Raw genomic sequence first — 27,745 nt, forward strand, 5'->3', positions numbered from 1 at the left:
AATTTCGCATTTTGGTAGCGTCAATGCAAACAAGAGCGCGCAGTGACATTCGAGTTAAGCTTTGATGTCGAGAGAATAAAGGCAGGAACCAGACAATGTCTACTAAAGGATTCTGCGAGTGTTTTGTAGAGCAAATGAAATCGTCCACTTGGTACCTTAATTGCATGTTAGAAAGAAGCTGACTTCTCCACTTTCTAGATACGCATGCAAAACTTTGCCAAAGAAGAAGAAATAGGATGGAGGGGTTTCCTTTCTCCTGGTGAGGACAAATCATCACGTCTACATTTTCCTGTACTAGTTTAGGAAGCACTATGTGCACACTTCTAACATGCTCCCTCCACATAGAGATCTCACTGCTCTACAGGAAATATGCAGGCATTTTTATTGAGTATGGCCTTATTCTGAAAATTACCAAATTCTAAATACATTACCCTAAGTGGGCCATTCAATGCTTTTAAAACAGTCCCCATAGTATGTTTGGTTTGGCTTAAAGGGTTCTTTGTCACTGGTTGGTATTTTAGGCCATGACTTCTTTTTAAGTTTCTTTTTATCAGTTTCAACATGCACAACTCAAAAAAAAAAAAAAAAAAAAAAAAAAAAAAGGTGAGATTGTTATGGAGAATATCCAGACAGGGTGGAAAATCTAGAGTCTTTTTCCCACATCAACTTGAAAGATGCTTTACTCTCCCAGAGTTTCTCCAGTTCAGAACTGTGAATGGGGGGGAATGTCAAAGATCTTCCAAATGCTAGCACAAGTCGGGCTCCGTGTACAGAGTGTCTATGGCAGTAATGGTAGCCTTTTGGACAGCTTAGTCCCGCTGTCCATCCCTTCACCCCATTATGAAAAGACAAAGAAAATCTTCTTGAGAGCAAAGACTGTATCTCATCTGACGTTTTATTTCTACCACCTTGCATTGCATTAGCGGAGCACATAAGACAAGGCACAATAAATGTTAAATGGATGCACAGAGTTGTCTCTTGTCGTCCATTCTTCAATCTTTCTCCTTCCCCTTTATTAATTCAATTTTTCTTTGGTAGGAGAGAGAAAAGTTGAGACTGCAGAAAAAAAAAAATTAGGGAGTGCTCTCCTGCTTCCATTTCATATACGAGGAGACGTGAAATTATAGCAGACCCATTGTCATGTTCAAAATGATCCGTAATTTGGGGAGCCTATTTCTCACAAAGAAATGAGTCTACTGTATGTGAGGTCCAGCTGCTCAGATAAGAAAGGAGTTTTTTCCTTTTGCAATGCTCTGCTGCATTTATAATTTTTGATTCTGGTACACCAGTAAGGATCGGTCTCTAGACAGCCGTCTCCAGTGGAGGCTGGTAGAAAGACCCTGCTGCAGGATGGAGAAACCAAGGGCCTTTGAAGTCCCTGGACAACATCTGGAGGACAAACAAGGGGCGGCGCTCTGGAAGGAACTCACTTACCTAAATTAGCATAGTAGTAAGGAAAGTCTCCCAGATAGGATGAATACTGTGGTAGTACGAACAGTCCTCCAGGATGTTTGTTCCATATTAAACTGTTACGTGATATGTGCTTGAATATTCTGTCCTGAATAATCTAGAAGGTAAAAACACAGGACGTGGTGAGGAGGAGACCTTGACGGTATCTGGTAAGCAGCATGTTCAGTTCCAGTGTGAGGAATGATAATCCTCAGAGTAGTGAATCTATCCCCAGACTCCCCACTGATACAAGTGTCCCGGACACAGAATGACAGAGCAATGGGAGAAAGCAGGAGAGAGAAAGAGATGAATGACAGCTCATCAAATTTTCTAATTCAACTTCAGTTTTAGCATAAATTCCACCTTGTCTTTCTATGATAATAGGTACATTCTCATTTCAAAGCAGAGTGCGTAGACCAGCTTCCTTGATGGCTGGGCATTTAGCTGTGGTTCTAGATCCATGCCAGGAAGATCTGTTCTCGGTCCATAGAGATGTACAGGCAGAGACCAGGCTGGGAGGGGCCAGAAAGCATGGAACATTCTAGAAACTGTTGAAGTTCCGATCTGTTCCTTTCATTGAGGAGACAGACTTATCTGTCATATTTCGTTTTCCTTAGAAAGTCAATTGTAGGACATTGGGGTATTACTTAGCTGAAGTTTTTCTACATTTCTTCTCAAAGAGCAGCGAGTTAACAATTGCTCAAAACATCTCACATAACAGAACAAGAACCATGGCATATGAAGACTAATAGCCATGCTAGTTCATTAGTTTCTTTGGACTTTGGGACCTCGCAGATCATTAAATTCTACATTTAGAGTCAAACATTCTCCCATCCCGAATCATTTGTCAGATGAATGTGATTAGTCCACTTTACAGATTTCTCTCTGTGACTTTCAGACTCTTGTAATTATACCATCCAATCATTAAGATATGATTTGGCAAATAATTAACTTGATACAGGATTTCATGTTTGCAGCGATTTTTTCCTGTACTAAAAAAAAAAGAAAGAAAGAAAGAAAGAAAGAAAAAGGAAAAAAAGAAAAAGCCTGCCATGTCTTCAAGAGATTTAAGACCTAAATCATTATTTTCCAGGGCCCCATTTACTGCAATGTGACTTTCAGTAAAGACCATTTTCAATGGAGCTTTATCATTTAAGGTTATTAATACAACCATCTCATCCCACATAGTGGTAGGTAAGTAATAAAATGAGCTACATTTATTTTTGCAAACCTTATCATGTTTACATTTCTTAATGAGAGAGAAAGAAGGAAGCAAGGAGGTAATTTGGAGAACTCAAATATTTTAGTTTAATGATTTCTGCATTTTTCTCTTTCCCCCAGATCAAAACTGTTTATGCGGCTAGGTAGAAGTTTCTAATTTGGTGGAGAGTTTAGGAACCTGGCTAAAACAGTAACGTTTACTTTCTGTGGGACAACAGAGATGTGTTAAAATGCTATTGTCTAGGCATTAATTATGAGAAACTTCTTGTGGTTGTAAAGAGTTTTCACATGGCGAGCAATTTCACTTCAAATACCATTTATCCCAGTTTTATGTTATTTACATCTTCTAAATCTACTATCTATTTTCCCTTATAGCTTTTCATTTAGATCCACTTTTTTGGCTTTCTGAATTTATGTACTTTCCAACATGTGGCCACTTAAGTGAATTCGGATACCAAGACACAGAATAAATTGGAAGTAGACAGCATCATAAATCTGACACATATACAAATGACAAGTATCTAAGGGATGCCACAAAACGGGTTATCATCTTTCAGCAGAATCCTCCTCATTGTCATACTCTTTCTGGCTCAGCAGCACAACATTGTTATTATTTCAAATTCAAGGATACAACAAGTTTTGGTATTCTTCTAAGATAGCAATGAGCATGTCACACTCTCTTCAAATGAATCTCTAAAGGAAGGTATCAGCAAAGGTACAAGGGCCATTGCAAATATTTAATTTAACCTGGGTCAAGCAATTTGCCACTTTTATGTCTCACTTTCCTCATTTGTAATAAAACAACAAAATATCACATAAATTATAATCACCTCTCAGAATTTGTTAGGAGTAGCTGCCTAAGTTTTTACACTTAAGACTTGACCTTTTTGCCTTAAAAATAACTTTCATTCCTGCATTCATTTTCTAGGCATAGATTTTTCCAATTGACACCACTATAATATCACAGATAATATCTATCATAGGTATCTTTCCATATTAATAGTATTTGTGGGTTACTTATCCTCAATGACCAACAACAGTGTAATTTTTTCATGCAAAACAATGGCTATATGTATTTGTGAATTAAAATTTTCCACATCTAGAAATGATACTTTAGGAGTCTGTCAATGGGTACAAATATTTTTAAGGCTGTTTGTACGTACTGACAAACATTTTCTAAAGGGTTTGTAACAACTTGCCTTCTCAGAAGTCTGAAAGAGTATGGACCTCATTTCACCAAACAGAAAAGTTGTTCTGTCCTCCAAATGTCCCCTTCTCCCTAATGCTACCCTGGACAGCTCCCAGGATCCTTTTGGAGTACGAGAGCTCACTCTTCATTGTTGTGGAAGAAGACATCACACTTAGAAGCTGGACATCTTTTCGGCCATAAAGAAAATCAACAACATACACACAGACACGTGTACACACACAGTACAAAAGCTTTTTATTATAGATGGAACTAGCACCCTTGAGAAGGATAGTATTTCTCATTAATACGAATTCAAAGGGAAGAATGACAGGCTCCTTATTTTTCTTTTTTATGCGCCATGTGTTTTATGAATAATGGACTACTGGTTACAGGTTACTGTCATTTTGGGTGGCCCTGACTTGGGTCTTTTGACCAACGCAAGGCTGCCCCACACATGCGGTGCCCCCATATGCCACCTCACTTTGAGCCAAAGCATTCTCTTTCCATTATCTCCCTGACTTTAAATTCCACTACACAACAGCATCAGCAATACCAAGGTTGGAATGTGCATTGTTAGGTAACTGGAGAGGAAAAAAATCGGAGCATACATCACAAAACTCCATTAAAAATGTGCTGTCCAAACGACCATTAGTTCTTTCCACACATTATTACAATCTTGTGCACTTTTCTTTCACTCACCTTGATTCTGACTGAGCTCCCATGGTTCAGTCATTAGTGTCAGGCTGCTGCTGTGGAATATTCTGACAAACAATGGGATCTATGAAGGAACGCTGTCTCTGCAACATTTTATCACTGTCCCCATCATTACTTCTCAGTTTGCATACACACACAAACACACAAAAATAGAGCTCCAAAGAGCCTAGCTCTGACTCAGTAACTCCTTAATTCCAAGATGCAGAATTAGGAAGCTTCTAGCAGACCACGTCCCAAGTATGACAGAGTACAGCGCACTGTAATGTACTGAGTACTTGACATTGGCATTGGAGAGAAGGGGTCCTGCTTCCAATAGTGTCTAAGCATCACCTACAACATGAAGGCTCATATTCTCCAAACACCAAGTCATCCTCTTCCTGTAGCCTACCGTATAGCAAACAAGGAATTAAAACCCAGTGTTTCAGAGTCTGAGTGTAGAACATCCTGAAAGCAAAGGATCCTCAAATCTACATGGTCTAAGGGTAACTCTGAATTATCCTCATAACTTAGGAGCTCCAGCACAGACTGACCTATATCATCTAAGTTCTAAGCCAGGTAGCCATTTTTGATATGGGATACTTAAGTCTTTCTCATAAACACGTTGGCTTTATTTATGTATGCGGATGGCATTTTCTGCTATGTTCTCTGCTTTTCTATTTACACTGAATTCTGGGGTAATCTGAGTTCTGAATTAAAAAGGGAAATTGGATGGTATCTTTCATGCAATTTGGTTGAAGGGTCAAACTGTTACAATCCAATCTTGGAACAATATAAGGAGATTTGACAGTTGCTATAAATTTGAATGAAGTATATGGTTCATAGTTGTTTTCAAAACAATGGTGTCGCTTAAGAACTGGATGGCTTAAATCCAAGGGGAAGAAGGCCTTTCCAGCACAGAGATGACAACAACTTGACTTGAGATTCTATTCTGATGACTATAACACATCTAACTGTTCTTACAGGATAACTGAGCACTGCTAACTGAACAGGCAAGAGACCAGCTCTATACCATAAACCATACTCAAAAGGAATGTAATTAATGAGATACCACCTTTTATCCGGCAAATGTGCACAGTCATTGGTATGCATGTGTGGTTTAATTATGATCCTTAAGACTAACACGAGGGCCGCTAGACAAGGTCTCCCCGTAGATGGTGTATGAGAGTCCAGACTGATTCACTGATTCATCCTTCTTGGAGAGTAACTTGGCAAGCAGATCATGAACCTAGACTCTGGCCTAGTAATTATCCCACTTTTAAGGACTCTGTCTCAGAGAAACAGAGATGTCGCCTAAGATACATGGAGAAACCCATTGCTCAGATAAAGACATCTGTATCTAGATCTATACAAAACAAACAACTAGAAACAACATTAACAGCCAACAATAGGAGATTAGTTCAATAAACAGAGGTCCACCAAAGGAGGGGATAAGAGAGAAAAAATGAAAATACGTGGCCTTCGTGTTTTAGAGTGGACAACTAATAGGCCAGAATCTTGACAAGACCAGAATCAGACCCAGAGGTGCAAAATTGTGGCATGTGACAAGATGGAGGCATGAAAACTTTGGATGTCTGGACAAACTACACAACAATCTGTCAAAGAAGAAAAAACATAGACTCTTCAGTACAGGTCATATATATGAAAGTAAATTGGATGAAATAGCTAAATCTAAAGAGTTAACCACGAAAGTACTAGAAAAACACAAGGGAATGTGTATGTATACATTATGTGTCAAAAGGTCCTTTCTGAAGAGTAGCAAATGGAAAATCCACAGAAGAGATTGCCTCATCATAAACAAAATAGAAAGGGATGCCACAAGTTGGAGGAAATATGTGTAGCAGAAGAGTCAACGGGTTAGTATTTCTAATACAATAGGCTCTTAAAAATTAATGAGAGAAAGTGGGACAACTCTATGGCCATTTCTATTTCTTTCTTTGTGAGGTGCCTAAGAAATATGGGCAAAATCATTCTTACTAATATCCTAAGAAAATATAAATTAAGAAAATAATGATTTATCATTTTGAAAGATGTAATATATAATATTGGTGAAAGTGAAAAATATCAGAAATAATAAAAACAAGTCCTTTCACATATGCTGGAAGGAATATAAATTAACTTCATTCTACTGCAGGAAAATTGACAATTTATTAGAAATCTTAGCATTTGTCATATTCTTTGAACCAGGTCTTTGAATTCAAGGAATTAATCCTATGGAAGTAATCTTGAACCTACGCAACAATTTAGTGCTGAGGCTATTTGCTTCAACAACGTGTCTAGTAATGAAAAACCAGAAACAATGTCAATGTCTTCAAATTGAGGATAATGAAAGAAATTAAGTGATATCATGAATGGAGTATTATATAGTCATTAAAATAATTGCAGAAAAATCTAACAGCATGAGACAATGTTAACAGTACATTATTTAAAGGAGAAAAAACACATTATAAACTAAATTTAGAAAGACTCCTCTTTATTTACTGATTTATTTTTAAGTGGGCTCCACACCCAACATGGGGCTTGAACTCACACCCTTGAGTGAAAGAGTCACTGGCCAGCTAGCCGCTCCTGAAAGATTGTAAAAATTATAACATGTGTATCAATTTGCCTAGAAAAAAACAAACATGTATGTGTTTGTTTGTGTGTATATATATGTCAATATATATGGGTATATTTTGTATGGGTTGATTATTTTATTTTTATGCTTTAAGTATTTTCCATTATTTTCTAAAATGAACATGTACTCTTTTCATAAAAAGCACTCATTCCACAAAGAAAAACAATTGACATTCAACTTTCCTTAAGAAGGGTCTAGGAAGGTTCTTGGACGGATGACAGGACAGAAGAGTAAAATCTATTACATTGTCAAACCTGCTGCTATGAACAGATGAACAAATGCAACCGATTTTAAGGAGCCACAGGTTTGCTTGCAAGAAGGAAGCCCCCGGAGACCATTCTGACCTTGTCCCCTCCATGGCAGGAGCCTGGCTCCTGAAGAGCCCCTTTCACCTACTTCTGGGATGGGGAAAAAAAAAAAAAAAAGCGCGTACCATTCCTGAGAAGATACCCCGACCAGAGCAGGAGCCCAGGCTCGGCTGGGGGTAGGGAAATGCTCCACTGTGCCCAGGGCATGAGCAGCACAGGGTCTGGTACCCAGGATGACAAGAGAACAGGAATGTGGACAAAACAGGGTAATTTTCAGTTTTCTTGGTACTACTCAGACTCCAGATCTAAGCAGGTTACATTACCTATAATACTAGCTTTGGGCACAGTAAACACCTTTCCAAAGCAAGTACCCCAAAGTGACGCCACAGATGGCCCTGTAGTATTATGGGAACCCCTCAGAATCACCTTAATGGTGTGTGTCTCATGAGAGGACCTCTGCTCTCCTTCCTGCGAGTCTGTAATTCAGGAGTGTGCAGTTTTCTAACTCTTCTCTTAGCATTTTGGGCTACGGTGCTGTAGCCTCAGGCCATCACTATCTGTTCTACTTCCAAAGGTTTTAATCATCTCCATGCTTCCCTCTCTTTTTCCCCTCCTGCCTCAAAAAAAAAAAAAAAAAAAAAAAAAAAAAAAGCAACTAACAAGGGGCACACATAGGCCTAGAAGATGTTCTGCTTTCATAGGGTTTAACACTTTCTGCACCAGGTAAGCGTAATCCCAATTTTCTTAACACATCCTTGTGAAATCGATGTTGGTTCGGTGGTACGGCTTGAGGACTGATCTTGGGGTACCTCTGATGCCGCTGGTACCCAGTAAACTGCCCGTATTTCTAGAATGGTAGAAAGATTTCCCCCTACTCGGTCACTATCTAATTTCTAACTAGGCTCCAGGAACAGGTCTCCGATTGAGGCCACCGAGTGTGAAGGACGTGAGGACAGCCATTAACCACATATCGCTGAAATGATGGAAGACAGAGCCAACTGCTGTGTCAAGGACTGTCATTCCTCCTCATGTCCGTTTTCCTCTGTGGAGTTTTGTGAGGAATGGAGGGATTTGTTTGGGCATGGCAGAGCAGGTAAAAGAGGGTTAATTGACACATCCGAGGACAAAAAATTCGGTTTGACCAATTACGCCTCACCAATAACAGAAGAGAAAGCCAACAGAAATGTATAAAGGACCATTATTCAAGACCAAGAGCCAAGGGGTCTCACTTACCTCTAGTGTAGTTAATACAATCTTCTCAACTGAAGAAAAATAAGCCTCCCACAAGAATTGTGTCTGCTGTCTAAGTGCTAGGATTTTATCCTGATGAATAGACCTGATTGTAGAAGGGATCTGTAACACAAGGTGAACACAAAATAACCATAACTGTCAAACAATGAGATGCCAATGGATCGAAATAACCCACCTGGGTTAGGCTTTTATACTTCTTAACATTCAAGTTTTAATGTATGGATCGGCTAAAACTTACCAACCCCTAACTTGAAATGCCCTTAAGAAGTGTCAGGCACAAACAGTACTTACTGGCGATCAGCTTTAATGACCGTTAATGCATGGAAGTTCAAGTCCCCCCTAAGACTTGGTAACAGCCTATCAGTTGCTTAGGGTCCCACAGATTCTCAATCTCTACTTGGAGGACCACATTCTACCCAGAAGGGAGCTATCAGCTTTGGGGAAAGGCTGAAAGACATTATCCCCCAAACGCTCCAAGACATGCCATGCCAGAGACTCCGAATGATCTACAAAGAGGCTTTTAAAGGAATGTCTCTGAGCCTCTCCGTTTAATCTGTAGCTGGACAGTCATTTCTAAGTGTACACACCTGCAACTCTTCTGCTCCCCGACCTGTCTTTTTGGCTCTTGCACTTACCCTAATCTACCACGATCTGTCAAACTTCATACACGTCCTGCCATCACCATTCTCTAACAGGCTACATGATTCTAAAGGTGAGATCTACATCCTATCCATCCAGCTACACAGTTCAAGGCTGTAAGAATGGCTTTTACATAGTTACAGCAGTTATTCAAGAAATAAGAGTTGAACTGAACATGGCCAGCTGAACCCACCTAGGCATATCATTATTTTTATAAGCAATATAGCTTAATGGTTAAGCACAGGGACACAGAAATTAGACCAAGGTGGGAATTCTTGGTTCTACCATTTACTAGCCGTGCTCTTGGACAAGTTATTTGATCTCTCAAAGATTCCATCTCTTCATTTAACCACAAGGGGATACAGTACTAACATCAGAAGGTGGTAATGGAGATTATGAAAGTGCTTTCTTAGCACAGTGCCTAGAACATGGGAAGCTTACCTAACACAGCAAATTATTACTAGTGCTATTATTATTACTAATAAGAAGAGTGACATAAGGTGATGATACTCAATGTTGGACCAATTGCTTAGTATCTGTACGTGAACTTGTTTGGATCTGGAGCTCGGACATGTATTTCCTGGGTTTCTGATGAGTTTGCTGAGCTCGCTCCCTATCTTCACCTACAGTTCAAGGTCTGTTTCATTTATGGAGTCTGTATACTCTAAGAGGAGATTCCTTGTGATTAGCAACTGCCCTCTTGCGCTCACCTCTTTCTGCATGCTTGCTTCGCTAATGCGTAACTAATCAGACAGACGTGGGGGCCTGGGCTGAAGTGGGAATGCTCTGTTAACTGCTTTAATAAGAAAGTTACTTATGGCATTGTGACTATGGCTGTATCTGAATTTCCACTGGAGGGGAAGGAGGTGGTAGCACATTTTTTTGACTCAAGACTATTCCACAGAGAAGCAATGAAATAGCTTTATAGCTCACTTGCTTTGGCAATATCCCAAAGCAGACCCTGAATCTGTGGCCCCAAGTGTGTATCTGGATGCCCAATTCTGAAGGAGTATGCAGGCTATGGGTAAAGGAGAAGCACTGGCAGGCAAATGTTAGCCTGAAATTAGAGCTCAAGGTCAAGTGGAAGTAAAATACCCTTGGAGAAGGTAGAGAAACTATCCATGTCACACATGGATCCTTGGTAAGTCAAGGACAATTTATTTTTATTTACTGAGAAAATTACCTACATTGCCAAAGAAGACTAGAAAAAAGTTACCCTGCTCAATTTTCATCATGCCTTCTTCTGAATGTCAGGGGCATATTCTAAGAGTCATATAGGTTGACTTCACTGTTTCGTCGTGAGCGCAAGAAACCAGTCCATTAGAAAAATGCCCAAAACAACTGTCACTACAGTCTCCAGAAAACGAGGTAGGCTATGCTTATGAATGACTAAAGGGAATATTACGTATTTTTTACAAAAGATTTTTTTTTTTAATTTATGCTAGAGATAGAAAGACAGAGAGAGAGCATGTGGGGGGAAGGGGCAGAGGGAGAAGAGAATCTTAAGCAGACTGCATGTCGAGCGTGACCTGAGCCGAAACCGAGAGCTGGGCGCCCCAAGGGAATATCACACATTAACCTACCCATACGCTCCCCTTACAAGCCACAATTTGACATCAGGACATCAAGTGACCTATATACACTGCCCCATTTGTACGTACAATATAAATGATAGCTCTTGGAAAGTGTTCTGGAAGAGAATTCCAACTGACTGAAAAGATAGGGTTCCAGGTTTTCGTGGCGTTTGGCTATTGCCTATTAATCTGCTTGTCCCGAGAGACAGGTATGCGGGAGTGATAAATTAATTCCAATTTGGCCGGATGGCTCTGCGTTGCAGAACTCAATGAAGTCTTAATAAAAGGTCACGTTTGGTAACAAAACTAATGGAATCTCCCAAAATAGATACAGGAAAGCAACATTCAGCTCTCCTGGTGACACAACGACAAGAATATATGCAAATAAAAACATCGGAGCTGTTCTAAAACAGGAAACGAAAAACTGTAACATAACAACAACATCTCCCAGAGCAGACTTTTGGGCTCCGTGCCAGCTCTTTATAACGGTTGTCAACAACGCGCAGTCGCGGTTCAGCATGGAGGCAGCTGTGCTAAGGCAGACTGCGTTCGAGAACGGGAAACACCGGCAAGTTTGGGTAAGGGCAGAACGGAAAACAGAATCTTCAGAGTCAGGCCCAAACAACTGCTTCAGAAGGCAAAAGCCACGCCAGCTTTAGTGAAATGGCAGAAAGCAGACAACTACAATGAAGTGTCCTAGAATGATTTCCTAAGACCTCCTTCCAAGTCATTCCCATCAAATTCACAGGAGCACTGGTGTACGATTAGAGAAATGATGGCTGATGGTTTTTATTCCTTTTATTTCCCAAGGTTCCTTTGATGATGATACATTTATTTAAAAAAATCATAAAAGGAAAGAAAAAGGCAACATGGAAAAAAAAGAATTACACATCTCCCTTTTGTCTGGCCTTTCATGAGTCGGTGTTATTGACATACACCATTTGGCCCAGCGAGGATTCTGCTAGATCACGTGTTCCTCTTGTTTTGGAGGTTCCAGGGGCCAAGGAGATCACATCCCTGAGTACCAGAGGGAAGGAATGGTCTGGGGGCTGTGTTCAGCCTGGCTTGCCTAATTCACAGCCCTCTTGGGTACAGGTATCTCACTGTTACTATAGGAAGAAAACTGGGTTACAGCAGCCAGCTAGCAGACTGGCCAGCAGTTGAAGCAGAATCAATGACAGAGTTAGGAACTCAATTTTCCTGATTTAAAAAAAAAAAAAAAAGCCCAGGACATTAAAAAAAAAAAAAAAGGTCATTCTATATTTGTGGTAGTTCAAGATAAAGTATATAATACCATCAATGAAAAACATTAAAATACTCTGTAATTTTTAGAGAAAGGAGTACGGCAGTTTATGTGGAACCTAAAACATTATTGCACAAAAGGGCTTCAGAAATCCTTAGTGGGGACACCTGGGTGGCTCAGCCAGTTAAAGGTCCAGTTCTTGATTTAGGCTCAGGTTGTGATCTCAGGGTCCTGAGCTCAAACCCCGCATCGGGCTCCACCCCGGTGGGTATCCTGTGAGTCTCTTTCTCCCTCACCCTCAGCTTCCTGCCCCACCTAGCCCTCCTGCACGTGCTCGCTCTTTAAGAAAAAAAAAAAAAAAGAAAGAAACAAAAAAAGAAATCCTTAGTGACTGACCATCGCTGCCTTAATATTTCTCTGTATCATATCCCTCTCCCTAGGCAGCTCATGAGAAGTTCAGACTCTCTTTAGACACCCTTGCTGGCCATTAGTTGACCGTATATGAGCAGATTTCTTTCTGGGCTTTCTATTTTCTTCTATTGGCCTATCTGTCTTTCTCTATGGCAGTACAATATTTTGATGACTGTAGCTTTGTGATATATTCTGAAATCAAGAAATATAATACCTCTAGCTTTGATCTTTCTCAAGACTGATGTAGCTGTTTTGGGGTCTTTTGTAGGTTCTATATGGATTTTAAAATTATTTTTCAATTTCTGTAAAAAAAAATGCCATTAGGATTTTCATAGGGATTGCATGGAATCTACAGATTAATTTGGGTACTATGGTCACTTTAATCATTATTAAGTCTGACTTCTGCAATACAGGCCACAAGAACCCTGAAGACATTAGGCTAAGGGATATAAACTAGTCACAGAAAGACAAACACTGCCTGATTTCACATACATGAGGTATCTAAAATAGTCAAGTTCACAGAATTAAAGAGTGGAATGCCAGGGTTGGGGGTGGGAAAGAAATGGGGTGTTACGACATCAGTGGGCACAAAGTTTAGTTAAAGAAGATGAATAAACTCCAGAGATGTCTAACATATGGACCTCACAGTCAACAGTAACAATTCTGCATAAAAGATAAGAAGGCCATGGGTGCCTGGGTGGCTCAGTGGGTTAAGCGTCTGCCTTCGGCTCAGGTCAGGGTGTCAAGGTCCTGAAATCGAGTCCCTTGTTGGGCTCTCTGGTCAGCGGGGAGCCTGCTTCCCCCTGTCTGCCTGCCTCTCTGTCTACTTGTGATCTGTCAAATAAATAAATAAAACCTTAAAAAAAAATTAAGAAGGCAAATCCCATGCTAAACATTCTTGATGCGATAAAATAAAATAAAAATAAAATAAAGAGCTCCAAATGGCAAAAAATACATTTAAACGATCTTTTTTTATTAGAGTCTGCTCTTTTAAATATACATGTTAAAGGTAACACTGCTCAGGCCCCCAGACTGGTTCACTTGAGCAACGATAACACTAATTATAAGAATCAACCCTAGAGACCGCCCTCTTTCTGACAATTAATCTGAAGGCAATCACAGAAACAGGGGAAAGGAATATGAAGTGGCAGGGTGGTACCAAAATGCTCTGGTACAATTTCTAACAATTCAGGAGGCGGAAGAGGATGGCTATACGCTTCGTCCCACCATTCAAGTTCACGTCCTTTACCTGCCATGTCCCCTTTGGCAAACACCTTCCCCGCACGCGGGTGGGTCTTGTGTGGGAAAGCGAACAGTGTCCTATTAAATGACTTCATATTCGCCATGACACAGGCAATTTTCTCCTGATAAAATTTCTTTTATAGAGCTGACCTTTTGGATTCATCTTCTTTGAAAGTCTGGATGGGGGCAGCAGTAATCCGCGGACGGGCTGAAGGCCAGAGCCCCTTCCTTACCTGTAATAACAATCGCTCATCGCCGATGACGGCGGCTTGGTTCCAATTAATCACTTCAGAGAAGGGCAGCTCCCATCCGTTACTGAGCATCACAGGGACACAGGCGGCCTGCGTGGAAGAAGGGGGCTTCGTGAACGTGAGGGAAGCGCCAGGGGGAGCCTTTCCGATGGGAGCTAACATCACGGCAAGCTCAAGCACTGGGGTTTCTGCCTGGGGTCCTTGCAAGGATCCTAGGCGGCTTGGGCCAGAAGAAGAGAGAGCTCGCACGAGTTTTCATGTTTCCCAGTCTTGCCCTCGAAGGCCAAAACCCCGTTTCTATTCTAGCACATGGTCTGGCTGACCTTCCTTCCACGGAGACGACTGGCCTCGTTCGAGAAGTTTGACTGATGTAACAAAATCGTCCACCAACAACATCCTAGCCTAAAGCCAACCTTGAATATAAATGGTTTTGTCCATGGGACTGGCCTGGCTGTAGAGCGGTTTAGCCCACCGTGACGAGGAACAGAGGGCAGAACGGGACTTGGCAATCCTGATGAAGCGTGTCATGGCCCAGCTATTACCGGGCATTCCCGAGGCCCTGCAGTGCAAACATCTGAGCCGGAACCTGTCTGTTCACTGTGGAGGGAGCCAAGCCATGAGCAGACCAACGTACCGCTCCCACAGTGATCTGTCAGCCAAGAAACGCCAGGCTAAGGGTCCAGAAAACTAATCCAAAGCTGAGAACGATCTGCTTCATGCGACATCTCACAGAGGCGAAGGGAACACGCGTGACTGTATGCTTCGCAGGACATAATGGAAAGGGCCTGAAGGGGCAGGAAGCTCTTCCGCTGGAGGACACGACAGAATGACGTATGCTAGTAGGGAGCACTGCACAAAAAAGCGGACTTTGGCAAGGTGCAGAATGTAGAGGGGGAAAGAACAGAGAAGCCGGGGGCAAGGAGTGGAGGAGTCTCAGCTGAGAGCAGGCTCTTCTCAAGGTCACGAAGGCTGAGTGCCACTCCCAAGGGGCAGGAAGTGTGCACAGGTGTCGGAGCGGGTGAGGCCTCTCTGCAGAGTGGACTAATTAATGAACAGACTCCCACACAGGCTCCAGAGCTGCAGAGCCTTGGGATAGGCAGGCCAAAGGGAGCAGCGTGACCCCCTGGGCATCACTCTCAGAATTTTGAGGCGCCAAGAGACAACTGGTGAGGTGGGCAGAAAAGACAATTTGCTTTTAGGAAGCACCACCAAGAAGGCATTTTCTTAAGCCAACTCTTGAGACCGGTTTCCAGGCAGAGCAGTATCTCTGCCAGGAGCCCAGCGACGCCGCTGTTGGGCGCTCTGATCTGCCCTCCTTTTGCAAACCTGTCCCTGAAGAACCCATCGTCCCTGGTGGTGAAACCCTTTAATCCACTCGTGTCCGAAGACAGGGAGTAAATCCTCTTCCTGCCCCCTTCCCCTTGTTAAAGGTGTTATAGACTTTCTTGGGAAAACAGACTTCAGGTGGTCAAGGCAAACCCTGCAGGGCTTTTAGATCCCAGCAGAAGGGCTGAGGTTAAACCCACCCCGCCTGACTTCAGTCCTCGGCCCGAGTCCGGGGAGCTTTCAGTCTCTTACCTGCAGAGCCTCCAGGAACCTGAAGGACCCAAGCCTGCGACCACGAGGAACCAGACAGAAAGTGGCATTGTGCAGCATTTCCCGATAATCATACCTACAAGGAGAGGAGGGACAATCAGCAAACGAAGACCCGTTAGGAGTGGGGGGAGGAACGAACATCTGTGGGTTCACACCTGCATGAAATTACCCAGAGCAACTCAGGAAATACGCTGGCTGGCGGGCAGTTCTCACGTTCCCTGGGTGCAGCGGGGCTGCTGCACGAGGGAGAGCGAATGTGAGCTTTCACGGGGGACAAAGCAATTACGGTCTTTTGCAAGCAGTACATAAAAGACGAGTCTCATCATCCCAGGAGCAATTTGGCTTGCCTGGGTTTGGCTTCCAAAAATCAGATTTTTGTGTCTTGATGAAATGTCTCGTTCCCATACGCTTGTTTTTTATTTTATTTTTTTATTTTTAAAGAGAGAAAGAGAGAGAAAAAGATCCCAACCCGTCCCTCTTGTTTAATGCCATGTCATTCCGCAAAGCTAGGACGGTCCTTGTTCCCCACCCCATGCTATTAAAACCAACTCAGGAAACCTCCATTACCAGCACAAAACAACATTCTCTCTCTCCTACATTGAACCAAGAATATTCAGCTATGCCCAACAAACACTCCTGTTACAAGAACGGCGGACAAGACCTAGAGGGGTAAGACAAGGGAGCCAGAAGGAGCAGGTCTAAGAAATGGGGAAATAAAAATAACGAGAGAGGAAAAAAAAAAAACAGAGGGCACAGAAAACCGGGGTGCACAAGAGAGGATTGTGACTTTTACTCAAATACCACTTGGCAGTTATCACATGGGTTTTGCACTTGAAAAAAGGCAAAATATAACATGAGCCTCAGCTGTCTCTTTCTGCTGGCGAAGTGCTGGAAAAGCAAGGAGCATTTCATTCTGTGGAGGGCTATCACTTTAAAAGTGATATCCACAAACACATTCCTAAACACGCAGTTGCAGGTTCATTATGTGTTTAAGCAAACTTGGGAAGCCAGAAATGGCTCCTGTCCTATGAAAGCGCGGATTCTCGGAGCTAAGATGAAATCACTCTCATTTTTCAAGAGGTTCCAATGCTCGGCAGACAGGTGTGACTTTGACAGTAGCATATGTCACTGGCATTTTCTGACTCTAATAGTCTAATTTAATCATAGCCTCCAGGCATCGGATTCTTCCCTCCTCGTTTTGGGATACTGATATATACATTTATATTTTTAAAGTCCACATCTATTTTTATATTCTCATACAAACTAGGCATATGGGAGTAAGCCAATTTTCAATTATAAACCCGTCATTAAGAAGAGACATCAGGCAAAGGACCATTTGCTTAAACAAGCTTGTACAACTAATTTGCACAAGAAAAGGTCACCGTGAATGGATTAAGATTATCTCCATTGAGAGTAAAATAAAAACCCTCGCTGCATTAATTAAACTGCAAAATAGACCTGAAAGTAGAAAAGATTTTTAAGAGGGCTCAAATTTGGCTAAATAAGAAATATTAAATTATGACGGTAATGGCTTCTTCTTTGCTCAGCAAACACAGGGAAATAATTGATGAGTATCTTCGAATTCAATTGTTGAAAAGGTTGGATTCTCTACCTAATGAATGAAGAGGGAAATAAGTGTACACACACACACACACACACATTCATATAAACTTTAAACTCAAATTGTAATATAAAAAGGTCAAACATACTTCAGACTACAGCAAAGTTTAATAAATGCCCAGAATAGAAACCCCTGAGGGACTAGCACAGAAGGTCCTACAGCCTCATCATTAGGCTGCTAAAAATGTAAAACCCTATTAATGTTCTGGATGGTAACAAGTTTCAAAGTTGCCAGCTGCAGAATTACTTTAGGGAAGGCGTGGAGGGAGAGGGAAGATAGCAAACTTACGGCAGAAATTCAAATGACAGTCATGCTAGGGTGTTGATATTTAAGTGGAGATAGAAAAGAAGGATTTGCTGATGCAAGGGATAAAGCTGACACGACTAAAACCTGTGTTCATTCACGCAACAGGTAACGGGAGATATGGGATGAACATTCTTGCCCCTACGTAGCTGTGACATTACGAACAAAACACAGAAGTTCTCTGGGACTCAGTTTCCTTATCAGCAAAATGACGAGAGATTGTTTGAACACCCCATTGTTCTTACGTTACTCGTAGTTAAGAAAGAACGTCCTTTCAGAATATCCCACTGCTCCAAAGGCTTCCATAACCATGGTATAAATGAGTGTCTGTGTATCTGTATGTATGTATGTCCGTGTATCTAGTTATCTGCTCACGTGTGTAAGACATATGTTTGATGGCTGTGTATCCCTAGAGACACATGAAGACACACCCAGGACATGTACACATAAAACTTCAAACAATGATTTTCAGATTTCTAACCATGCTCAGCCCATGAATCTGCAAGGGGTCAGTCTTTCTGGGTGGGCCACTCATGAATTAGGAACCCTTCCGCTCAGCCCTGCTATGGACGCACCTCTCCATTTGGATGTGCTCACACCCCCCCATCCACCTCCTTCTAGATGCTTAAAACATTCTTTTTTTTTTTTTCTTTTTTGGAGTCACTCTCTCAAGAAACACAATGTTTCAGGCCCTCTTCTAGTCCTGTAGATGTTGTACAGAGAAGATCCTACTCTAGTTGGGAGACTTACCAGAGAATCATCTGGTAATTCAGAAAGACAGATGAGAACAGAGGGTGTCATGTTTCCCAGAGGTGTCTACATCACACAGTACATTCGAGAAGGCTGGCCTCGCACAGTGAGGCACTAACTCTGTGGGTACCCTCCCAAGCAAAACAACAACTTAACGGGTAAAAATGACAAAAACATTCATATGTTTTGGAAACGGTCCTAAGGATATAATGACAAATGGAAAAACATTTGTTCAAGAAAACCTACCCGATCTTGGCAAGAACAGTGAGCGTCTGTGACATTTGAGCCATGACCTGCTCCCTTACGGACCCCTCCCATCTCCACCTTCTAGAAGCTCCAACTCAGGCAAGTTCAGTCAAGACGACTGGGCTCCCTCTCCTTCCAGCAGCCGTTAAGAAAGTGAAAAGACAGCCCATAATATGTAAAGAATTCTGACATTCAACAATCAAAAGACAATCCAACCTGAAAACATATTGAGGATGGACTAGATATGGTTCTGAAGAAAATGCGCAAAGTACCAATAAGCACGTAAAAGGATACTCAGCATTAATTATGAGCCATTAGGGAAATGCAAATCACCTGTGAGGATGGTTATGCTCGGGAGCACGGTTGCTGGAGAGGTCGGGGAGGGACTGGAACCCTCATGTGTTGGTGGTATGAAGGGAAAACGGAGCGGTCCCATTGGAAAGTTCGGCAGTTTCTTTTTAAAACTAAAACTACAATTAGCATATAACCCAACAACTTCACTCTTGGGCATTTATCCTAGAGAAAATGAAAACTTATTTTCACGCAGAAACTTGCCCATGAACGTTCACAGCAGTTTTATCCTCAACAGCCCCAAATGGAAACTCTCCGATGTCCTTGGCTGGGTGGATGGTTCACCAAACTCTGGTCCATCCACAGCCTCTAATACTCAGCAATAAAATGAAATGAAGTATTGATACACATGACATCCTCAAGGAAATCACGCTAAGTGAAAAAGCCAATCTCAAAAGGATATAGCTGGCATTATTTATTTATATAGCATTCATGAGATAACAATTTTAGAAACAGATAACAGATGAGTGGTTATTGGTGGTTAGAGATGGAGGAAGAAAGGCAGAAGACGGGTCAAGTAAGGGGGACCCGTCTTCTCGAAGGGACTCATTCTCCATGATTACGTTTAGAAACATAAATCACATCAAAATCATAAACTTCTTCAAAGAAAGACATAATTAACACATGATATCCCAAGCAAGGAGGTAAGTAGATAAGGCAGGCAATTTATCTCAGAGAACTCTCAGCTTTAATTAATAAATGGCTTTGTTACCCTTTTCAGATGGGCATTAAGTTCCCCATTGTATAGGCGGTGACAGAGAAGTTACAACAGTTTTCATAAATGACTGCAAAGAAAAAATGCAATAAAATGACATGACCTGAATTTAACCTAGAAGCCAGGAACCACTTATGGCCATAATAATTTTCTCCTTAAAGTTGTACTGAATAATGGATGGGATACACCCCATTTAAAATGGGCCATGTAATAATGCATAATTGAAGTCCTTCCCTCCATATGAAACACAGTTTTGCTGGCAGTAATTCAGTGTACCCGGGGGTGGGGGTGTAGCACGCGAGAGCAGGGGTGCTCCAAATGTGTTCCTCCAACCAGAAGAAGCAACTGCACCACCTGGGAAACTGGCAGAAATGGGAATTCCCAGCCTCAGCATGGCCCACTGAGGTAGAAACTCCAGGGGAAGGGCCCAGAATCCTGTTTTAACAAGCCCCTCTGGGTAATTAGGATGCATCCTAAATTCTGTGCTAAGCGTTCAAAAAAAACTTTGAGTTAAGAGGTTAGTAATACAAAGCTTAGTGAGTAAGTAGATTTAGACACAGCCAAACGTGGGTTCAAATTTCATCTTTGCTATTTACAAGCTGAGTGGTCTTGGGAAAGGTATTTGTCTAAATCTTGGCTTCCTGGTTGGCAAAAAATGGAGACACCTCTAGTACGAGGCTTAGATGATACCACTGAACTCCAACACAGGCATATCACAAACAATCCATAAATGACAGCTATTATCATTATGGCTCATGGAAATCAACAGAATATAAAGGAAAACAGAGCTGATTTGAAAAGTGAGAAGATGTGGCTGAAGGACTCTGGGTTCTCCATCTCCCACTTTCTGTGGGCTCCTGTGCAAACAGAGCTCTCTGTGCGTCAAAGTCATGAAGGTCAAGTGAGATCATGTCCATGCCTTATACACTGCCAAGCCCTGCGCAACTGCAGGTCATTGTGAATGACATCAGGATGAGAGGAACAGAAACATTAAAAAAAAAAGGAACAAAGAAAAAAGAAAGCAAAGATAGAACAGATTCCCTAAAGATAGAGCCAGAGAGAAATGTGGAACAGACCCTTTAAAATACACAGCAAACAGAAGCTGGGAATCACAACAGAGCAGCAGCTTCTAATTGAAAGGATTTTGCCTTATTATCAAAAGCTGCGTAGACAAGGAGGCTGCTGGTGCAGGGTGCCTACTGGTCCTCCTGCGCGACCCACAATTCCTCTGTAGTGCGCACAGTTGCTACGAGAGCCTGCTTTCTGCTAATCAAAGAGAGTAGGCATGAAGCAAGTGATCCGGCCTCTCATCTCTGTAGTCATACAATTCCAGTCTCCCCGTGATGTTGCTACAGTTTGTCTCAAGTATTTATTTGTAAAGTAACTGAACGTCTATGCTATCTGTTCCCTCCGGTCTCCATCCTCATAAGCACTTAATCTTCTTTGCTTACACCCAGGTTTGAATCACGTCCCTTACGAGAAAAAGAAAGAAAACAAAAGCAATTTATGACTGCTGTAGTTCCATAAAGTACGCGGGGAGAAGGGAAATAAAATAACTTCCTCAGCGCCTCCTCTGTGCTTTCTTTTATTCAATCAACAAACATTAATTAGTTGCATGCCTACCGCATGTCAGACACTACTCAAGGAACTGACGGCCCCATGAAAAGGCAGATGTGTTGTTGTTATTCAGTGAGGGGATATGATGATCAGTGATTGGTATTTAGCGGTCGGATGGAGGCGTGAGGTGGATGATGCAAAGAGAAACAAGAGTGACAACCTGGCTTTGGTGGGGAGACTGAGAAGCAGGGGGAAGGGAAACAGAGATGATTATTAAGTGAAGAGCGAGGTTCAGCTTGGCAGGGCCGAGAGGAGGCAGTGGGCATTCGGGGGGTGGCGGGCAGAAACAGCATAGCAGGAACAAACACCAAGATGAGAGGACCTACCACAGTTTGGGGGACAGGGAGCTGGGGAGTGGGGGGGGGGGTGACCCTGCTGTTCCACTGGGAGGACTCTTGTGTGGTATCTCCTGAAGCTCAGATACGATCCTATGCAGTGGTCGTGAGTCACCGAAGGGCCTAGCAGAGGAGTGATACGTTCCCAGTATCTGGAAACCGATAACCTGGCCAACAATGCAGGTCACAGCAACGGGGCCATTAGGGCTCCGACTCTAGGCTTTCTGATTCTAAAGGGCTTCTGCCTTCCACCACATCACGCTGCCTCTTGGTCAGCTCAGACAAAGGCAGGGACTGCAAAGATATTTCTTTCTCTCTTTTTCTCTTTTATAAGATGTTATTTTTAAGCAATCTCTACACCCAATATGGCGCTCACACTCACAATCCCGAGATCCAAGAGTTGCGCGCTCCGCCGACTGAGCCAGCCAGGTGCCCCTGAAAATACATTTCTTATGGAGCGAAGTCCTGGGCCGTTCACCTGGTTTCCAGCATGAGCCACTGATGGCTAGCACTGAGAGGGCCCTTTCTCCTCAACTCAAAACTCGGTGTCATGCCCCACCAGCACTTCAGTCCAAGACGGTGCTCTGTTTTTTATTAACCTTGCTAACGCAGACCCTCTCCTGGAATCGACAGACTCGATGCATAAAATTTCCATTATTTTTGGGAAAACCCAAAGTCCATAACATGTGATAACATGAAATTGGCTCAAGACATAAATGTGAACAGAGAAACATACCTTGGAGTTAGAAAATGGGCCTAGCCGGCCCCAGAGCTCGGCTGGGATGCCTTGCGAGCATGCCGACAGAGAGGTACAGGCCCCCGAGGAGTCTGAGAATTCACGGGGCACGCTAAGCCTCAGTGTCTTCACCACTGACTTGCACAGCCTTTGTGCCCATGAATGAGCCCCTGTGTCCCAGTGTCAGGTAAGGGCTGAGCGCTGACCCCTGTGTGGAGCTGGACCGGGTGGCCCAGAGGGGCGGCAGCCTTGGGGATACCCAGCAGCCTGTGGTCGGAAGGCACTCGCTGTGTGGACTTGGTGCTTTTTCCCCCAGGCGATGCTGGCCTTGAGCACCACCTGCTGCTAGAAGTTCAGGGGGCCCAGGTGAGGACTTTCCTATGGTGCTCCCCAGGAGGACTGCGGCTGCTGGTCCCGAGCTGCGCACTGCAGAGGGCAGCGGTTGGCTGCGATGAGGGACGGGTATCCACTCAGGCTTGCACGTTTCTTGGCTGTCCACAGAAAACCGTCTCCCTCCCATTGGCCATTTAAAGCCCCTTTCCGTGTAGGGAAGAGAGGGAGGTAACATTCATAGGCTCTGGCTGGGGCATGAGGTCCCCGGGGAGGCGTGAACTCTTACACACACACACACACACACACACACACACGCACACATGATCCCGTGGAAGCCTCGCAGCCACGCTGGGAGGGAGGCAGGGTCATGCCAGCTCCCCACAGGGAGGAAGAGAGAGTCAGAAAAAAAGACACCTGGAATCAAGCACTCCCGTCTGAATACACTGGATCCTAACCCCACATCAGGTCAAAACTCCCCCAGAGCATCTACACACATACTGACAGCCCAGAACTTCGGACTTGCACGGAATGGTCATCACCACCTGTGTAAGCAAGTGAATCCAGCGCCTGCCGGGGCACCACTTCCGTCAACATGGGTAGAGAACCATCTTGGTTCCTGCTCATTAAATAGCAGCTCAACAACGACTATGTAAAAGCAAGTAATAAAATAGGACAGCCATTAGGGTAATGGTTATTATTATTATTTTTTAAAAGATTTACTTATTTATTTGACAAGAGACGTGGGGAGGAGCAAGGCAGGGAGACGGAGAGAGCATCCCAAGCTGACTTCCTGCTGAGCACAGAGCCTGATGTGGGGCTCGATCCCATGAACCTCAGATCATGACCTGAGCCGAAATCAAGACCATTCAACTTCATGAATGGAATCACTCAGGTGCCCCTAAAGGTGACAATTACAATAACGGTCCCCCTGCTCCCCCTACACTGATTACACGTTTCCTGGGCACAGGGCAACCACCTGAGCTCGTTATTGCACTTTAGCTCTACAAAAACATGTGAAATGGCCCCACTTTACAGGTGGGGAAGTAGAGCAACAAAGGTTTTACGGGGCTCATGCGAGAGCACGTACCGTACAGAACCCACAATACGCTCTCTTGTCGTCTCTCAAGAGCTGCGGAGAAGGAAGGAGTGACATCGTGGCAGCAAAGGTGAAGAAGAAAGATTTCTGCTGCACGGGGCTGGGTGACGCTGATCTCAGGATGCTGACGGAGGCCACGGGCACACCAGCTTCTGTGCTCAGCAAAGCCAAATTCCAAACGGCCCCAAGACCAACGCCACTCCCGGACCCATGGGTCTCAGCAATTCTCTGGCTAGAAAGAAAGCATTTCTGGAAATGCTACATAAAGCGTGACCCAGGTATGGGGGGACAGAAAAGGGAGAGATGACCAAAAACACCAGCAGCAACAATGACCTCAGGGGAATTAAATGGGTCTGTCAGAGGTACCCCAAGGTCTTGGCTGCAGGAGCTAAGTGTCTGCGACAGGCCTGAGGGCAAGTGGGAAGCCCGAGGTCATTATCTTACCATTAACTTTCACCAGGCTCAGCGCCAAGGAGCCCCGCCAAGGGGAGCAGGGCCCGAAGCGGAGAACATGAGCACGGAGCGGAGCATCTGTCCTAAACAGCAGCTACTCCTCAGGGATGGGATGAGTCTCAGGGAGCAGGGGGTCCTCTCCCCAACACACCCCTTTTTCCTTCCTCTGCTTTTCCTGCACTCCCGGAGGAAGCCTCCTCGGACCCCTGAGTCCTGGCCAGAGACCCTGTCGCTGCTCACACAGTGCCCCAGGGTTAACCTCTGTCCATTACTCGTGCTCTGTTAAGCTGCCCATTACCCTGCTCTCTCCCTGGCCTCCAGGAGACACGGCCACAGCCCGACCTTCTGCTGAACCAGCCCCTCCCCCACAGCAGCCCCTCGAAAAATAGAAAACGGACGGCAAATGCTCAGACGCTCGCCATCCACCGTCTTGCCCTCCGCCGTGCCGCAGGGGCTGCGAGAGCAAGGGCAGACCGAGAGACGCAAGCCCTTCTTCACGACGATCGCCTCGAGATGGCCCTAACAGTGCACCGGGCTCATGGCTAGGCCTGATCTTTCTAGAACGATCTTCACTTCCGGGTCGAGGCTGAGCCCAAGTCAGAGAACGGACAACAGTGTCTTTTACTTATTTATTTTTGTCTTCCTTTGGTACCCGTTTTTGTATTCCATTTTAGTTCTAAAGGCCCGGCAGCTTGTTAAACGCGTCGTTTTCCTTCTGCACGCCGGTGAGGGTGGGGAATGCGTCTCCCCGGGCCCGATATAGAGCATTATGAGCCAATCGAGTCAGATGCATGTGCAGCGCCATTCAAAGTGGACCCTGTCCTGGCTCTCCTCCACGTCTGAGCTGAAGAAAAGCAAACACACGGTAGAAACCTCCTCCTGGCTTCCTGAGCATAAACACTGCTTTGGTCCAGTGGCAAGGACGCCCCATCCCCCAAAGAAAACTGGGCTCGACCCAGCGTTCTGACCACTTCCCTTCTTGAGCCAAGACATTCTTTCCTGCCTGGCCAGACTCAGACTCAGTCAGCCCTGGTTAGGAGGATGTCTGGAATTCCTGCTGGGCTGTTCTCGTCACCAAAGCGGGCACTCCCCAGCGGTGAACAGGACGTGCCCTGCATTCTTGGTGAGCGCAGAAGCCTTTCGTCTGGTCTTGGCACCTCGGTGATCCGGGAACACCTTGAGAATCAATTACAGTTAGCGAAAGGACAGCTGGCCCGGCCCACCTCACCCTCCTGACTCCGCTCCGATTTCTGCCCGAGGTCTACCTTCTGACTCGGACAGTCGCGGCCAGCTCACTTCTGGGCCCTTCACGCTGCATCGAAGGAGGCCTCAGAAGTCTGTGGAAGGGAAGAGGGCGCATCTTCGAGAATCGATGGGACAGTGACATCCTACGAACGCTGCGTGAAGCTGGCGGACCATGAAAAGTTTATCCTCTCCCTTCCGGGTACATGAATGTATAAACGTACAGGTGCATGGCCGTGGGACGTAAACATCTGTGTGCGGTTAGGGACCTGATGGCACGTAATGTTTATTTACCAGATCACCCTCCCATAAAGGTTTGGTCGGGGAGACCGGAGAGGCCCATAAATCCAGATTCTGCCATTTCCTTTGGCAGAAGAACAACAGTGCCCTGGGGGAGAGAGTCTGTGCTCCGTGTCACCTCGCCCTCCTCCTCCAGCTGGCTCTGCTCAGCCCAGACCCCCACTGCCCGCTGCTCCAAGAAGCAGCTACGGAACGAGCCAACTCCTAGGTGGCCTCCTTTGGGGACGGGCCTATGGAACAAAGAAAATTTAAGTGCTCTAATAGGGGAGGGGTAGACCAGGTAGCCCTGAAGATGCCTTCTTGCTCTGATACCTGTTCACTGGACAGAAAAATCCTGAGCAGCAACTACGTGCCAGGTTGCACGCTGAGCAGAGGGGAAACAAAGGTGTAAACACCCAATGGTTTTTGTAATTACACCGGAAACCCAGTCTCCCCACCCCCCTCTTTCCTAGACCTCCTTAATTCTACTCCTTTAGATCTCCACAGGAACAGAACAATGAGAAGCATACTCTGGTTCCTATTAGTTTCAGGTCAGAATAAGTTCAGTCTTATAGGTTCAATCCAGCTTTCCCAGAGTCACCAAAAATACCCTTAAAATGTTAACTCCAGGGGCACCTGGGTGACTCAGTGGGTTAATCCTCTGCCTTCAGCTCAAATCATGATCTCAGGGTCCTGGGATTGAGCCCCACATCAGGCTCTCTGCTCAGCAAGGAGCCTGCTTCCCCCTCTCTCTCTGCCTACCTCTCTGTCTACTTGTGATCTCTCTCTCTGTCAAATAAGTAAGTAAATAAATCTTAAAAAAAAAAAAAAATGTTAACTCCAAAGCTGAAACCCCCCCAGTGGGTCCTCACAGCATACCCCTTGCCGTGGCCAACTGGACAGCATGAGAACTGGCCCCTGCCCACAGCTCAGACTGCCCCTCTCCTCACTCACCATCTCCTGCTAGCAGCTTCTCTGCACACAGCGGGCTCTTCACCATCTCCTGGACTTGTGCTCACTCTGCCCTCTGCCTAGAATATTCTCGCCAACCCGCCCCATGACGCAAATCAGCATTCAGAGAAACAGGCCCTCCTCGGAGAAGCCCTCACAGACCAGCCTGCCTTTCCAGTACTCACTGTCCCACTGCCCTGTTTCTTCTCCGTCCTAGGATTCACCACGTCTGAACTCGCCCATCTGCTTATTTGATGGCTCACTCGCCTTCTCCCTAAATGTCATACATACGCCACGAGAAAAGGAGCTAACCTGTTCTTATTCACCACTGGGGACTCAGCCCCTAGACCTGTGCCTGGACTATAGTAATCTAAAGAAATATTTGTTGTTGAATGAATGCCAGATCTCTCCTCTCATTCTATGAGGTCACAAAGTGTCCCAGGTGCTGGCCACATATGCCAGGATAACCCCCGGGACAACTTTCTAAAAGAACACGGAGAAGTCCTCTTCTGTCTTTTTGTGTCTGTGTGTGCAGTATCAGCCTCATTTCTCTGGTTAATGTCGAGATTCATCAGCGGCTCTAAATGCCATCTGCCATGAAAGCAAAATCTCATTAAAAATGTCTTTGGAGAAAAAAAATTTTTTTTTTTTTTCCCCAGAAGAATGCCTTTAAGAGAGGTTTATGCAGAAGGATAGAAGGAAACCTGCGTGAACAAACATTAGAAACTACAGTTTCTGGTTCTGATTGCGAGCAAGGCACTTTGGTTCTAAATCCATCTCATTTATAACATGGACCGATCATGCTCACCTTGCCTATCAAACAAGGTCTCCTGGGGATCTAAGGGGACAGAGTACATGAGAACTACATGTAAACTAAAGTGCCCCTGAGAACTTGATGTAAACGGAGGCGGGCAGGAATATGGGGGAGCACAAGGAAAGCGCTTTCCCAGAACCATCTTTGTATATGAGGAGGTCATGATGTAGACGATGTCAAAGGCTAGGCATTATTTTGATT

At 44.3% G+C, this 27,745-nt stretch overlaps 1 protein-coding gene and 1 long non-coding RNA gene across 4 annotated transcripts in view; both read right to left on the reverse strand.

Annotated features, from left to right (window-relative positions):
• EXT1 (exostosin glycosyltransferase 1) overlaps window positions 1–27,745 on the reverse strand; it is a 279,469-nt gene that overhangs the window by 19,729 nt on the left and 231,995 nt on the right. Inside the window, exons 2-5 of the mRNA XM_059395069.1 lie at window positions 15,685–15,778; window positions 14,089–14,196; window positions 8,729–8,848; window positions 1,435–1,567 (exon numbers count right to left, since the gene is read on the reverse strand). Coding sequence (XP_059251052.1) covers window positions 1,435–1,567; window positions 8,729–8,848; window positions 14,089–14,196; window positions 15,685–15,778 — 455 coding nt within the window. The remainder of the gene's footprint in view (window positions 1–1,434; window positions 1,568–8,728; window positions 8,849–14,088; window positions 14,197–15,684; window positions 15,779–27,745) is intronic.
• Window positions 24,874–26,798, reverse strand: LOC132014250 (uncharacterized). 3 transcript variants are annotated; one of them, XR_009403249.1, is made up of 3 exons: window positions 26,734–26,793; window positions 25,524–25,595; window positions 24,874–25,434 (listed from the first exon to the last, which is right to left on the reverse strand). It is a non-coding gene; the product is annotated as an uncharacterized LOC132014250 (long non-coding RNA). The 3 variants fall into 3 exon arrangements; XR_009403248.1 differs by having other exon boundaries at window positions 25,524–25,665; window positions 26,734–26,780; XR_009403251.1 differs by lacking the exon at window positions 25,524–25,595 and having other exon boundaries at window positions 26,734–26,798.

Source organism: Mustela nigripes, chromosome 3, assembly GCF_022355385.1.
Source record: "Mustela nigripes isolate SB6536 chromosome 3, MUSNIG.SB6536, whole genome shotgun sequence".
Classification (NCBI taxonomy): Eukaryota; Metazoa; Chordata; class Mammalia; order Carnivora; family Mustelidae; genus Mustela; species Mustela nigripes.